This window comes from Falco biarmicus, chromosome 5 (assembly GCF_023638135.1).
Source record: "Falco biarmicus isolate bFalBia1 chromosome 5, bFalBia1.pri, whole genome shotgun sequence".
Taxonomy (NCBI): domain Eukaryota; kingdom Metazoa; phylum Chordata; class Aves; order Falconiformes; family Falconidae; genus Falco; species Falco biarmicus.
Window position 1 is genome coordinate 72,396,103 of NC_079292.1, and position 15,452 is coordinate 72,411,554.

At 41.9% G+C, this 15,452-nt stretch overlaps 1 protein-coding gene across 2 annotated transcripts in view; it reads left to right on the forward strand.

Moving 5' to 3' along the window:
* Positions 1 to 1,115: 1,115 nt before the first annotated feature.
* AEBP2 (AE binding protein 2) overlaps positions 1,116 to 15,452 on the forward strand; it is a 51,958-nt gene continuing 37,621 nt past the window's right edge. The window contains exon 1 of one of the 2 annotated variants that reach the window (XM_056340630.1): positions 1,116 to 1,911. In XM_056340630.1, coding sequence (XP_056196605.1) covers positions 1,289 to 1,911 — 623 coding nt within the window. In that variant the 5' untranslated portion in view covers positions 1,116 to 1,288. The remainder of the gene's footprint in view (positions 1,912 to 15,452) is intronic. The other variant, XM_056340631.1, reaches the window with a different exon arrangement.

Below are 15,452 nucleotides of genomic sequence, written 5' to 3' on the forward strand. Positions count from 1 at the left end.
AATTTTCAAAATTTCCCCTGAAGTCTTGTATGTGATTGACATTCTCTTCAGCTGTCTCTCACCTTTCCCCCTATACATATACATAGCAGTGGGGTTTTTTTCAGACTGGACAATTCCCAACTCGATTTACTAAGCCCACGCCTCCAGAACCAAATTTAGCCTCATGAGGAAAAAGAACCCGAACAATTTCCCCACTTTTAGTACGTTAAACGCTTTGGTTTTACTTTTCATTTAAATGCCGTAATCTATACTTTGCATTCCCCTTTAGTCACACTGCTTTTCCCTGGTAGCCAACACGCCTCTTAATGGCAAATGGAGGCTTAAGGCCACATTTAGTTTATTCTCTTTGCGCTCTCCCTCCTCACTGCGTAGTGCCACGGCTTTTTCGTTCCTTTTCCTGAGTATCGCTGAGAACCTTTTTCTGTCCCCTTTGTGTCTCCGCTGAAATTGTCTTTTGACAGTTCTCACTGGGTAATGTCACATCGTGCCCTGCACCCTGTAAGGTCTCTTTGCTGAGGTGCCTCGCTTCTCCCTTTCTCCTAAGTTCTATATTCCGTTTCCCCCGTTTTAGTTATTACGAGTCCAGCCAGCTGGGGAGTTCCTACCGACTCGTCGTCGTCGTCGTCCCCCCCCTTTTCCTCTCAGGGATACAAATGTCGCTAAGCCTTCCCCAGCGGTGACTCCTGGGCTCTGGCCCCCTCCGGCCCCAGGCTACCCCGCTCCTGACTGAACCCGCCGGGAGGCGCCTGAGGGGCGGCGGGACGCTCGCGCCACCGGGCTTTCTGCCGGGCGGGGCGGGGCGCGGCAGGGGCTGCGACCCCAGCCGGGAGAGCCTCCCTCGCCGTTCCCGGCTCCTCCTCGGGGCTCCCCGCCGCACACGCTTCCCCGGGCGCGGCGAGTGACGATGGCGCGATTCAAGCGAGGCGTTAGGCGCGAGCCAGGGGCCCCGCCGCCCAACCGCCGCCCCGCCCCGCTCGACCGTTAACGCCCCTCCCGCGCACCGCCCCCCTCGGCACCCCGCGCCGGCGGCCGCCCCTCCGCCCTTCCCACATTTTTGTCCTCGGGCGCGTTCCGTAGCGCGTGCGGCGGCGGACCGGGCCCCTCCTCTCTGCGGCTCGCGCCGCCGCGCGATTGTGCGGGTGAGAAGGGCAAGGGGAGGGAGCGCGCGCGGCGGGGGGGGGGGGCGCGGCCGCGCGCACGGGCCGCGCGCACGCCCCCGCCGTTGCCGCCGCCGCGCGCGCCCGGCCCCCGCTCGGCTCCGCTCCGCTCGCAGCGACTCGCAGGCGCCATGGCGGCCGCTCGCAGCGACATGGCGGAGCCGGAGGGGCTGCTTCCCGGCGAGGCGGCGGCCGCCGAGGAGGAGGAGGCTGGGGCTGGATCCTCGTCGTCGCCTTCGTCCTCGTCGGCGGCGGCCGCGGCGGAGACGGAGTCGCTGCTGCTGCTGAACGGCGAGGCGGAGAGCATGTCGGAGCCGAGCCCGGAGAGCGCCAGCCAGGCCGGGGACGGGGAGGACGAGGACGAGGAGGAGGAGGAAGAGGAGGAGGAGGAGGAGGAGGGCGGCGAGGAGGAGGAGAGCAGCCTGGTAGGGAGCAGCAGCACAAGCAGCGGCTGCTGCAGCGACGAGACCCGCTCGCTGAGCCCCGGCGGCAGCAGCGAGGCCGACGCCAAGGAGGAGTCCAAGGGCCCCCGGGGCAGCCAGGAGGACGGGCTGGGCCGCGGCGGCGGCGGCGGCGGCGGGGGGAGCAGCTCCAGCAGCGTGTCCAGCGGTGGCGACGAGGGCTACGGCACCGGCGGCGGCGGCGGCAGCAGCAGCGGCAGCAGCAGCTGCAGCGCCACGTCGGGGGGCCGGCGGGGCAGCCTGGAGATGTCCTCGGACGGGGAGCCCCTCAGCCGCATGGACTCGGAGGACAGGTCAGTACGTGTCTCGTCCCCCCACCGGCGGCCGCCGCCTGGGCCCTTCCCCGGGGAGCAGGGGGGGTCCCTCGGGCCCGGGGCCGGCGGGCGCCATGTCCGGTCGCCTCCCCGCCTCGCAGCGCCGGGGGGCTCGCCAGCCTGCCCGCCCCGCCGCAGCGGCGAAGGGGCCCCAGTTCCCGTGGCGCCCACCGCCCCTCGCCGCCCTCCCGGCCGCGGGGGCTGTCAGGGCGGCGGCGGGGGTCAGCCACAGGTTTCTCTGGCCAACTTGTGCCGGGCGGGTCGGGGGGCGGCCTGTGGCGGCGCGGCGAGCCCTCCGCCCCCGCCTCGGCTCCGGCGGGCCGCCTCCGACAGCCTGGCCGCTGCTTTTTTTTTTTTTTTTTTTGGGGGGGGGGCGCGCCCCCCCTGGCCCGGCACCGGGCTGCGGGGGGGCTGCTGGGGCCTCAGCCATCACCGTTAGGCGCTTTGCGCAGAGCCCCGGAGCGGCCCCCGCTGCGATCTGAGCGCGGGGCGCTGCCCGTTCAGGTGGCGGTACTTGGTTGCCGCTTTCCTCAGAACCTGCAGATTTTTTTTTCAGATGGTGCTTTTGGGCTTCTTTAGGGTTGTGTCTTGCGCTAACGCACAGGCAGGGTGTACCAAAGCTTCGCGATGGGAAATCATCGGTGGATGCGATTTTACCTGCGCCCGCACAAGGGTCTTTGCACTAGAGGCAGAAACCTGGGCGGTAACCTCTTAAAACGTAAGGGGCAAACCCCCCTCCTCTAGTTTACTAAAATAAAAACGAGAGTGACCTTTCCGTATTAGTTGGGCACAGGTAATAAGCATGCACAGTATTAAGCAAGGCTCAGTCATTTGAGGCTCAAAGTCATCTTTGGATGAGTTCTGTAATAGTAAATGGAATAATTATTTTGTAGACTTCTGTATGTTAAGTGTACACTTATTTTAGCTTGATCCTTGTGGAAAAGCACAACCAGATTTTCACCCATGGTTGAATTCTACCTTTCATGGCAGGTTTAGCGTACTGAGTCAAGCATTTCAAAGAACATGGCTCATATAGTAGTTTTCTTGGATGTTGTGTGCAACGGTTTAATTGACAAACTGAAAATAGGATGAAAAATGGATGTAAGAGCTGTCTTGAAATGCTGTAGGTGCCTTGTACTAATTAATCCTTTCAAATAGTTTAAGAAAGTTGTGTTATTTTCTTATTCCAGTTTAGCATAAAAAAGTATCAGACTTCCCTGTTAGAATTAGTTAAGCAGCAATGGTGATTTTGTTTGTATGTTAAATTAGCTTCATTGTTAAGTGTGAAGAATTACGTGGGTTTGATCCAGAAATGTACTTTGAATATATTAGGTTAAGTTCTGTGTAGCTATACAAATACCCATATTTAAGAAGTAGAGCATCACTACGTCTACAGCCTCAAGTGTTAAAAACAAACAACAAAATCCTTGTGAGTCAGTTCCCCCAAATCATGTAATTGGCCTAAAAGTCTTAAGATGAGAGAAAACATTCTTTGGCTGCCCTCTGACTTTTGAGACTACTCATAGGAGTCACATTTTCTTTCTTCCAAACTTATGCAAGATGGAAATGGGGAATGGGTGTTGGAGTTTTGTTTTTTCAAAAGCTGAGATTTTACGTGAAGTCTTGTAAGATGGGAGTAGGCTTCTGTTAAAAGAACAGGTACATAATGGAGTTTTAAAATAATAGTTTATTGTTTTTCATATATATATATATAAAAAAAAATCTAATCCTCATCTTATCTGAGTGTGTGTCAGTTTGTGGGTTGAGGAAGTAACAGAAATAATCTGCAGGGGTTTTTGGAAGTGCAGAGTTGTTTTGCCCTGCCTGTGTGCTCCAGAGCTAGTGTGCCACTTTCTTTCCCTGTCATTGTTCTCATGGTTCTCTTGCTGTACTCTCACACAGTTAAATCTCTGTGTGTACTCATCATTGTGCGTTTTTAATACCATTGATACAGACTCAGTTGCAGAAGAGGGACTCTCTGCATTTAGTGGTTTAAATAAGGGCTGTATCTTGTTTTCGAGCTTAGCAAAGTTTTCAGCTGCCAGGCTGAAAACTTAGGGTGCTGAGAGGGAATTTTGTGCTGTAATTTCAAAGCTGAGTTGGGTAGGAGAAGAGCAGTGCTACCAAGAGTGCCATTTGTTACTCCTGGTGGTTGAGAATTTAATTTTGTGTGCACTCCCTGCACAGCAGCATGGTAGAATGCTTTATTTTTGCTACATGCGGTCTAGCAAGTCACTTGCTTGACCTAGTGATGTGAACGGTTGCTGCTGCTTGGAAGCCAGCCACAACATAATCTTGCGCCTTTAAGATGATCAGACAGACAAGCAGAGTGTTTCAAAAGTAGGGGATGTCCTGAAGAGCTAAATAGTATGTGAGGTGGGATGGTGAAATACCAGGGAAGAGGTGGGAACAGTTTAGACTTCTAGGTAGAAGTACAGGTTTATGATAATAGATTAAAATCCTTACAGATTTAATCATTCATTGATTTGATCACCTCTGTGTTAAAATGTAAGTTCTGTAACTATTAGAGAATTTATATTCTATCTATTAAGTGGTGTTTTGTATGAAATTGTGCAGTATTTCATGACCTTTGCTGACTACTTGTGTCTCTGAAGTCCGAAGGAACTTGGTGTCTGGTCTGAAAAGTGTGTTGTAGAGTAAGATTACCTGGGGAGGGAAGACAGAAAAGGAAGGAGAGAGACTGAAGTAACATGCTTGAATTTACAGTCCCTGTGTTAAGCAAGAGGAAGCTGGTAGAAGGGTATACTTCGTAAAGATGCTTCTGCTGTAGGCAGGTTTGGTAACATTCAGACCATGCCCCTAGGCTTGGAATTTCTTTTCTTGTTTCCTCTTTAGAAAATTTGAATAAATAAGAGGGTGTGGTGAGAAGGCCTGAGTTCTGTGAGTAATCAAATTCCTGTTTCCATGTATATGATCTTTATCATTCTCTACAATTATCAATGTGTTATCTCTTGATTTTTTGTTTAGTCATACCAAATATAAAATAAACTACAAATAAACTAGCTGAACGGGAAAATCTTGCATATGATCAAAATATAACTACTGTTCAGCAGCTTCTATTACTAACAATTTGAATATATTTGCTAATGGAATAAATAATTTGGGGCATTACAGCAGGAAATCTGTAAGTATCAGTAACAACACAAGAAACAAATACAACGTTGAATATCAATGCCCTGAAACTTAGGGTGTATTTTAACCAGCTATTTCCACATACTTGGACAGGCTTTGCACTTTGTTAAAACATATCTTCCCCACCCATCATGCCCCCCCAAGAAAACCCCAGAAAGCAAGAAGCAAACCCCAAACTGATACCTAGGATAACCAGGTGGCGTTTACAGTTCAGGGGTAATATCTATGACTAGTAGGTGTCTTGTTGATCTGTAATCATTCCAGACTTTCCTAGGAATTGTGCTAAGTTCCCACTATTGTGCTGAAGTTTTTCTGCAACCTTACAGCAAGCTTAGATCAGCTGGTGCAATAATAATAGGCTGCATTCAAGGCTAGTTATCCTCCAGATTTATAGTTAGAACAAAGACTATTATCAGCATGTGAATGCTGGCAGTTTTCATGTGCCTTTCCCTAACTTCAGACATGTGCTGAAAGGATGGCTGTGTTTCCCCAGAGTTCTCTGGAGCAGCTAGTCTTATTACAATGCGGAGAAACATTTGATATGACTTTAAAAGAAAAAATAATAGTTCAGGTAACTATAAAAAGAGTAATTGAGTTCAGCATTGAGCCACAGGTACTGAAACTAGACCTAAGCAGGTGCATGGATTTGGGTGTAAATCAGCTGATCGGAATACAGTGAAGATGCATCTGCAACTTGCTGATTTGTTACTGCTGAACTACAATATTTACTTACAAACACTTAGTGTTAGATTACGGAAATAATTGTTTACTGGAAAGTTTGTTATGGAAGTACATTTAAATCTGAAATAGTTGCATTATCAGATTTTGTTTGACTTTAGAACAGTGGTAGATAATTGCAATTGTAGTAAGATATTTAGAAGAAATATAAAAAGTAAAGCTGTATGAAGGGCTTTTTTGTTCACCCTTGTGAATTTGCCTTGTGTCTTTGTACTCTCATCTAGAAGTTACCCCTGGTCTTTGGTTCTTACATCATCTTTGCCCTTCTTTTTAGCAGTTCATCCTTTGCTACCTCCTCTTACCCACTAGGCAAGAAGCACTGAAAAAATACGTTTTAGCTGGAGATATCAGCTGGTTTGCTGACTGTTATAGAAGTGCTGATTGACTAGCTGGTATGCCAAATGTAACAGGTTGTCATTGGACCTATGTAGTAATCTTTCCCTCAGGCACTGCACTCATTAATGTCCATCTTTTTCACAGAGTGGGCAATTTTCATGTAATTTGTAGGGATTGCTTTTTGCCTTCCCCCCCCCCCCAGCCTTTTCACATTTACTGTTACTCACCAACAGAATCAGTTATTAGGAGAGACTGACTCAAGGAATACTCAATAATCCTAATAATACTCAAGGAAAATTTTAGCTATCTTAACCATCTTAGACTTGTAGAATACCTCTAGAAATGTTACTATTCTTGCTATTATTCTGTTTCTGTGTAATAGGTGAGCAGTACTGAAAATGGAAGTTTCAGAAATTTTCAATAATAAACCTTTTTGTGCTTCAGACTGTCAGGTTTGTTCATTTTATTGAGTGGAATGAGGCAGTGTGAAACTAATAGTTTGAAAGATAAGAGGCTTAGATGTGAAAAATCCAGGATCTAGGCTGAGAGTTTTTTTAATGTTGTTTAAAATGAAAGCCTTCTCAATTTTTAATAGGTGTGCTGATTTTAAAATACTAGTTATTTAAAAGTTTAAATATAGTCTTTATCTAGTTTTTAAACTCTTAAAAATGAAAAATTTTCAAGGCTGACTAGGCAATGATGTGAATATGAGTGATGTTTATGAAGGAAGTCAGAATAGTAAATTTGAAATATAATCAGGAAGGCATACGGTACTAATAGGTATACTTGATGTATCCATGTGACCAGATTAAAAAGTGCTTCAGTCCTCTCTTTGCTGCATAGTCTCACTTGTTCCTATCCAGGAAATGAAGAATCATTCATTAGCACTAACGGCAAGGTGGTTAAGCCTTTTTTTTTTTTTTTTGAGTGTGTGTAATATTGACGTGTCAAATTGGGCTATATAGAAGATCACCTGAGTTTCCAAAACTCTGTGGGTTTGACTGCATTTATTGTTACTTGCTTTCAAAGTGCAAAATAAACTCCTTGTTTCTGTAATGGTTATGTCCAGGCCTTTCTGGCACTGAAGAAAATAGCTTCTCATGGGAAGACAAAACAGGACAGATATTTTATACTGTGAGTATCTTTATTGCTAAAGCTGTTGGTTGTTATAATTGAGTGGTTAACATGAGGTCTTTTTGTGAACTAGATGAAAGAGTCTGGTATAATGAGCTGTTACAGTTATTGTAGTAAGATGTAAATATACTTCATAGAATTTGAGAAAAACATTATCTTATTCAGTTTGAGATAAATGGTATTGCTTTTATGTTGGATTTGTACCTCCACGCAGGTCTATGTACGTTTTGTTTTAAGTTTGTGGTTCATTAAGTCTGTTAACTTCTGAATATGAGGTTTGATTGGTGGGTTGTTTCAAGGAATTTCCTAGGCAGTAGTGGAAAGACCTGTCTTGGTATTTTATTTCATTCCCTCCCTGCCCTTGTCCATTTCTCTTTAAGTTAAACCAAGTGTTATGTATAGCTTGAACATCCATTTGACAGAGATGTGATGTCGTGCATTTCTGAGGCTGGTCACAGATAAAACTGTTCTGGTTTTTTTTCCACTGCTGCAGTGGAAATGTACTATAACCACTCTTACTCAAATCTGCACATCTTTCCAATAGCTTTGATATAGTTACATATTTTTTGAAAATATCTGGATATCACTGTCCAGTTAGAGAATAACAGGGGAATGAGCAGTATGCAGCGCTAGCGTGGAAGACAGCAGTATGAAAGTACACCTAGAACCCACTGTGTTGAGGTAGTTGTGGAATAACCTGTTACTGGGTAGGAAAGTAGAGGCATGGCTTAGAAGGGGCGAGATGGAGCATTTGAGATGAGAATAGAGGTTTTGGGCAAAAGGGAGATGTGATATACAGAAAACTTTAGGTATGATGGGGAATGAGATAGGTCTGATATCCTGAAGAAGAACAAAAGCTTAACCCAAAGGAAGTGAAAAATTACTTTCTGCCATAAAGGAGCCAAGCAATTGCAGGGAATCCTTGAAGCAGGTGGGAATCTAATGTCTAGTTAACTCCTTCATGTGAACAGTGAGTTTTATCCACTCTCCCATTTGCTATTCAAAAAACAGTGTCATGACTTGCAGAAAAAGTGGTAGTTTTGATAGATTCTTTGAGGTAGAGATTTCTTTGTTTTGCTATCTGTCTAGCTGGTTCCTTTTTATAGCTTTATATGAATTCTGTCCACAGTTGTTCATACTTAGAATTTGAACATGTTCAAATAAATTTGCTTTAGAAAATGAAATATAAATATTCCATGTTATGCTTGCTATTTATCATTGGTTTTGTGATGTGCCAAGATAGTGTTTACAATTCTCAGATTGCGATTTTGCAAAACTAAAAAAAACAACAAATGATTCCAAGGAAACATTTGAAGCCTCTCACTCAAGATATTGGTGTACTTTTTTTCCTTTCATTGTGGTAAAATGCACAGGGGAAAAAAAAAAAGACTGGGGATTTCTTTTCCCATATCTAATTCTCTTCTCTATGCTAGAATTTAAAATCTTAATATATTTTGATAAACTTCAGTTGCAAATGTTTAATGGATACTTTCTTTAATAGAGGGTTGCGTAAGGTCTATCCAAAGATACGTGATAGAAAAGCAAAAAGTTTATGATCTTCAAAGTCCTGTTACGGTGATGCACTGTAGAAGAGTGCTGTAATTCAATTAGCTTGTGTAGTGTCAGAGGGAGTAAAATGAACCTAAGTTGTTTGAGGTGGGAGACTTGGAAAAGACAAGATTGTTGAAACATATAGTGGTAGTATCATTTAATAAATATACTTTACCTAAATAAGCATATAGCATAAAGAATCTCCACTTATTGTTGATCTCAGTGGTGTTCCATGTATCTTGTACAGATGACTAATTCCCATGTAAAATTGCAGTAAAGTCCTTATTTTGATAATTATATTTTATTGTGCTGTAATCATAACTTAGATTCCAAACACAAAAAATCTTAAAGGTGCAAAGAAAGTATTTTCATTGTATACAGAGTAAACAGAGAAACATAAACATTTTTTTTTTCCATTTGTAAATGAAAAAGTACTTTTGACATGTATTTAAGTAGACTTCCTTAGGCTAAGTTGCATGCCAAGTTGTAGATTAGACAATTCAGTCCCCAGCAGAACAGGAATCAGACCTTAATTTATGACGTTTCTGTTAGGAATTGACTCAATTAGTGAAGTTTTACTTTGCTGGTTTCTCTGCTTTTGATGCCTGCGTTAATACTTAGAAGTAGCAACTGTTCACTGAGGTATGAGTAGGCAAAGCTGCTACTTTATAGAATGCTATCCTATCTATGTATTTTTATTCTCTGTTAAGTTGAACCTGACGTAACGGTAACTGAAACTGGAGGGTTTTTTTTAGTACTCCTCTGGGAGTTTTGCATCTTTCTTTGGGGGTTTTGTCTTCTGCTTGTTTTGTGTTGTGGGTGTTGGGGAAGGTATCCTGAGGATGGGAGAATGGGATGGTAGTAGTTACAGCAGGTGAAACTTCCTTGACACCATGCCTGAAGGCTATTAACTGTACTGATTAGACAACTTTATATTGACTGGTTCTTGGGATGGCCCGCACAGCTCAAAAAAAAATTAATTCTCGTGGTTCTTTAACGACAAATGTGTTACTTCTGTGCTTCTCTTAGGCTGTGCTAGTAAACATACTATTTTATCAGTAAAGACTGAAAATTATGAACCACTTGTTGCTGTTCCCTAATTTTCCAAGTGGATTATCAACTTGAAGATAATGTGGTTCCCAGAAATGAGTCAGCTTCATTTCTATCTTCAAGGCAGAACCACTTACAGTTTCTTGATTTGTGTAATCCTTTTGCATATGTTGTCTTTGTGCTGTCATATCACAGGGCATGTATGTTTAACCTGCTCTACGCTCACTGCTTTTCTGGTATTTTGTCATTCCAAGTTTCTTTAGTGTTACCTGTTCCTCTGTATGCTACAAATCCGGTGATAACCTGGGTTTGTGTTATGTAAATATTATGAGCCCAAATATTCTAGGGCTGACAATTTAAATAATCAAAGTTAAGTGTTCCAGGAGAGTGGAAACAGCTCTAGAGAGGTGGTGATTCATAACACACTTTTTCAGTCTTGTTTTGTTTCCTGTGCATGTTTGTTATTTTAAGTTCCTTTGATTCCGCTATCTTGAAGAGCTTTACTATCTTCCCCTGGTTGTATATTATCAGTCTGAAGTGTTTGCAGTGTTGCTCCCTTTTCTAGGTATTTATACCTAAGCTAGACATAGCTTTACCCTATAATAAGCTGCTGCTTCAAAAAGAATTTCAAAACAAAATTGTAATGTTATCACTTGCCATGTTGTGTAAAATTCTCTCTCGACTGTTTTATCTTCTACTGTATTGATTTTTAGTAGTCATAGAACTATATAGCTATTAAATACATTTTATGGACTTATTTTTAAGATGGATGTGTGAATACTTTTTGACTTTTGTTCACTTTGAGAAGTTTTTGTTAGAATAACTTAATCTGTGTAAAGCATAGATTTGATTTTAAAAAAAGATAAATGCTTAAGTGATTCAGGAGCATAAGAGCTTCCAAGTGAGTAGAATCATGCAATCCTGGAAATCACATCTTTTTCCTTTATCTAGAAGTTGCCTTAATGTTGCTTTTTCTTATTTAAAGGTATCAAGAACCTGAAGGTGCTTCTGGAAAATGCTATACCACCAAACACTACTATTTTCCTTTTTTCTCTCTCTTAACTTATTAGTATTGTATCTCTTACTTGCTAGATTGATTCTCCCTCACTTCCATGAAGTCACTTTGCTGATATGTGCAATTTTTGCCTGTTCTGTTTTTCTGCCCTTGCTTCTGAAGAGCCATGGAGTCAGTTTTGTTGTCCAATATTGGGGGGTCTTTGTGGACAGGAGCAGATGTGAACAGAAGGGACTGCCTTTAAACCACAGTGGCAGGCTTTCACTTTATGTAGTTCTGGCTTATTGTTTTGATCCAGGTATTCTAATTTCTTGTTGCCATGAGAATTCTTTCTCTTTGGCAGCCGTTTAGTGTTCTGCAATCTGTTTTTGTTCTGTTCTTGTTTTGATGGTGGTTTATCAGCATACTTTTTTCTTAGTGGTGGTAGGTTTTCCTGAGTTCAGAAACTGGTCATTATCAGTCATTAAACTATTTTGGATACTTTTTGTTTAAATTGTAGGCTAATTGTTTTCTCAGGAAAATAGAAAAAAATCTACAACTTAGAAATACGGGTAGCTGAAGTTATTTTCTGTCTGCTTTGAAGGTTGTCTCTGCGTTACTTGCTTGTTAGATAAAAAGAAACTGTAGGAGCTCTAAAGCATTACGTCATTTCTATGCCACAATCAAACTACATCCATTAAAATAAGAGAAACTGTTTTGTTTGTGAAACATAACTGTTTGATTTGGGGAATTAAATCAACAAATCATGGAAATTTAGTAGTAGGAGTATATCTGTTACCAATGTAGATGTATCATAAAATACCAAATCCACCAAAACCAGGGAGAGGAACAAAAAAAATCATGAAAATCTTAAACTTTTCCACTCAGTTGCTGGCTTATAGTGGTTGCTCATGCTTTGTGAACTCATTGTTTTTCTTAGGATCTGTTTTAATATCACTTTTAAATTGTCGTGATCATTTGGAGAGCATAAAGCAAATGTTAATTTTAATCTGCTTGGACACCTGTGTGTAGTTGCCTTGAGCACTGCATTTTATTGCATATTGGTACCCTGATACAGATGTTCTGATAGAAACTTCATAAAGGAGTTGGCATTAAAATTTGTTTAATATTCATTGAAGGTCAGCAAAAGTTAAATCTTAGTAGAAAAGCATATGAATGAATTATACCTCTGCTTTCACTTAGGAGCCAACGTAGCAATTTCTGTTGTTAATCAGTTGTAGTGAGTTCAGTTGCGTCATTGAAACTGTCGGGTTTTAACAGCCTTGGTCTGCAGTTCATATTGCTGAATGGAATGTAAAAAAATTAAAAGTTAGTCATCAAATGCTTCTTGGAGAAGACGCAGCAGCTCCCATGTTTGGAAGTGATGGAGATTTTATAAAAAATACAAAATTCCTAAGACAGATAGAGGAGATTCCTATCAATGGTGGGAGCTCAGAGTTGATAATTTGATCAAATGCTCACAAAGCCTGAAAAATTTTTGCTTGACCATTGCTTGCATTAGGAAGTAGTGAGTGTAAATAACTTTGAATCTGGTGGCCTCAAACAACTGTGTTAGGTGGTCTGTTATTTTTGTGGAACTAGTCCATTGGCCAGAGCTGCACACCAGAGTTTTCCACCCTTTGTCTTGGAAAGGAATAGAGTAATGGGAAAACTTGAGAAGTTTTTGTTTTCATGCTGGACTTTTCCTAGTGAAATGTAAAGAATGAGGTGCTGGGGTATGTCCCCAGGCTCCCCCCCCCCCCCCCCCCCCTTTCTGTTTTCATTCTTCTGTTTGGATTTGGTGTTTGTAATTGAATGATTGTGATTGCTGTTTGTTTTCTTTTAGGATTAGTACCTAGTTGTGATTTAGTCTTCCATGTGGTAAAAGCTTTTGTGTTGGATTCTAGGTTTTAACCCTTGAAACTGCTGTAAGAAATGACTGTCATTCACAGTGTTTCCATATTCTGAGTTTATCTGTGTGTTACAGTTCAATTTTCTTTCTTAAGCTTCCCTCGTGGATTTGGACAATGCCGCTGAAGCTCCACACAATAATGACAGGTTATTTCACTGACTAGTAAAAGCTGAAGAAACTAACAGGGTATTTTTTATTTTTATCCTTCAAATGTTCATCTGCTTCCAGTGAGGTTTGTAGTATTTGGATTCTTGAATGTTAATCATGCTTTTTATCTGTGGATGTGATGCTTTGGCTGGATTATCACTGTGTACTTCAGAAGAAACCGTTTCTGAAGATTTGTCACTTGGATTAGTGTTGTGTGCAGCTTGGTGGCTATTCAGTAGTGTTGGTTGTAGTGACCCTGCAGTGTGTGTTCACTGAAATCTCTTGCTTATTTTTAATTTGATGCTTTACAAGATGAGGTTATTTATTACAGGATCTGTCACAGTTGTTTCCCTTGGTGTTAGCTGAAATCATCTGGGTCCTTTGCTTACCTACTGAACATCTGGGGACTGGAAGCTAAGCATTCTCGGTGGAGGTACTGTAACTCTGAAATGAGCTCCTGTTGATCAGGCTGAAGTAGTGCTCATTGACCCTCAAGGGCATGGTATAAGGCCCATCTGTTAGGGCTGAATTTGCCTGAGGGAAGGTTACTTCAGTTAAGGTCTACAGGGAGTATGTTTAGCAGACGTTAAAAGTATAATAGGAAATTGATTGGGCTTTTGTGCATGTGTTCGGTGCCTGGCTCTACTATTACTTCAAGTGGACAGTTGCTAATGGGGGTTCATGGAAAGTAAAAATAAAATTACACTGTTTTTCTTTTGTTGATACTCCTTCTAGACTCCTACTGTCTGTTGTTCTGAAAGATTTAACAAAAAAAGAGAAAGAAAATATTTTGGGCATTTCATTCATTAAATTCAATGGAAGGGATTACTTGTAGTAGTGAGGAAATTGAACTCCTTGGAGAGCCAAGTGTGTGTCAATAATGGTATGTGATACACGGTTTTCTTTTATGCATTCAATAATAGGCTCGTTATATTTTCATTCATATTTAACAGTACACAATAATTAGTGCCCAAATGCGCACATGGTAAAATGTAGTTTCAGATATGTGCATTTTAATTTGGGATCATTTTGGAAATTTTTTTTCCTTATAGAAAATATTCCTGTTTACGTGACTCTGACTATGACTGACTTTTGCTCAGATCCTTAAAGCAAAAAAATAACCCAGGACTTAAAATGATTGAAGAACTTTTTTTATTCTCTATAAAAGTGAAAATGACTTGCAACTTCTTATAAGTTTTTAGCTATTATTTTTTGTTTCAGTTTCAGGATTGTTTTAAAATACACTTTTGACTGGATTTAACCAGCGAGACACACTTGGTTCGCATGAACATATAGACTGTGCAGGCACTAACCTTTTAACATGAAAGTGATGCTAAAAAAATCTTAATCATCTTGATTATGAAGAGGTGTTATTTCTAGCTACAGGTAAAGTAGGTACAGGTGAAAATAAGACCTGAAAGAAGTGCCTTTGAGGTAATGATTTCTCTATTTAAGCTTGCACTACTGTTGTTGCTTAATGAACACACTTTAAATGTCAATTTCATTCCAAAGCTGTTGATCTCTTGGTAGAGGGAAAAAATGGAGGAGGAGGGAGAGAGATCTGACTTTTGAGAAGATTCTGTGTCTTTACTTCTACCTTTCTGCATTTGGAAGGCCCTGTTTGCCAGTGCTTGCAGACTTGGTAAAATAAGGTGTGGGTTTAGTAAGGTATTTTAGAAGGGCATTCAGTTCTTGCCTCTAGAGCTGTGATTTTTACTTCAAGTTGATTCTGATGCTTAGATTAGGATGGAAATAGTGATAACATGAGCTCCATGACTGTGTTGTGCTTGCTGTAACAGTTTTAAATTTTGGTAATTAGTCAGTCTTTTGAATGGTGCTTCTTAAAAACAGCTATTGTGTATGCAAGCTCTCTCCAGCAGTGACTGTTTTTGATGCTCTATTGTTTGGGATGACCCCTGAGTTGAACTCTCCTGAAACTCAAATGTCTAATGTTCTTCATCAGGCTATGGTCTATAGATCCATTACAATGGAGCTGGAGCCTGCTTACAGCTTGGGAGCAAACCCAGACCTGTCTGTCACTAGCAATAGGGGAATGCCACAAGCGCTTAAGTTCTCTGCTCGTGTCATTCTGCTTTGATAGTGGCAGTCAGGACTTAAACAGATCTCCCAGCTGGGGAAAAAGGGCTTAGAAAAAGCCAGAAAAACTTGCTTTAACTTACTTGGCTAAATATTTGTTTCGATCTCTTTGTTTTATTACCAGTAGTTTGTCAGAATATCTGTATCTTCCTTACTTTGTTTTGTTTTCTCCTCTTTAATACACGTTACTTTCCTACTTAGAGGCTTTCTGGATTCCAGATGAGAAAGCAGAAAGATGTATTTTCCATTACTACCTTCCCTTTGTTAAGGAACTTTTTCACTGTCTTGGATTATCCCAAGCAGATATAAAGTCAGATTGGGTTGAAAAGACCCATTCACAGATTGAAAGATATACAGATGCTATTTTGGTCACCTAGCCTGTTTTGGGCTTCCACTATTTTGGTCAGG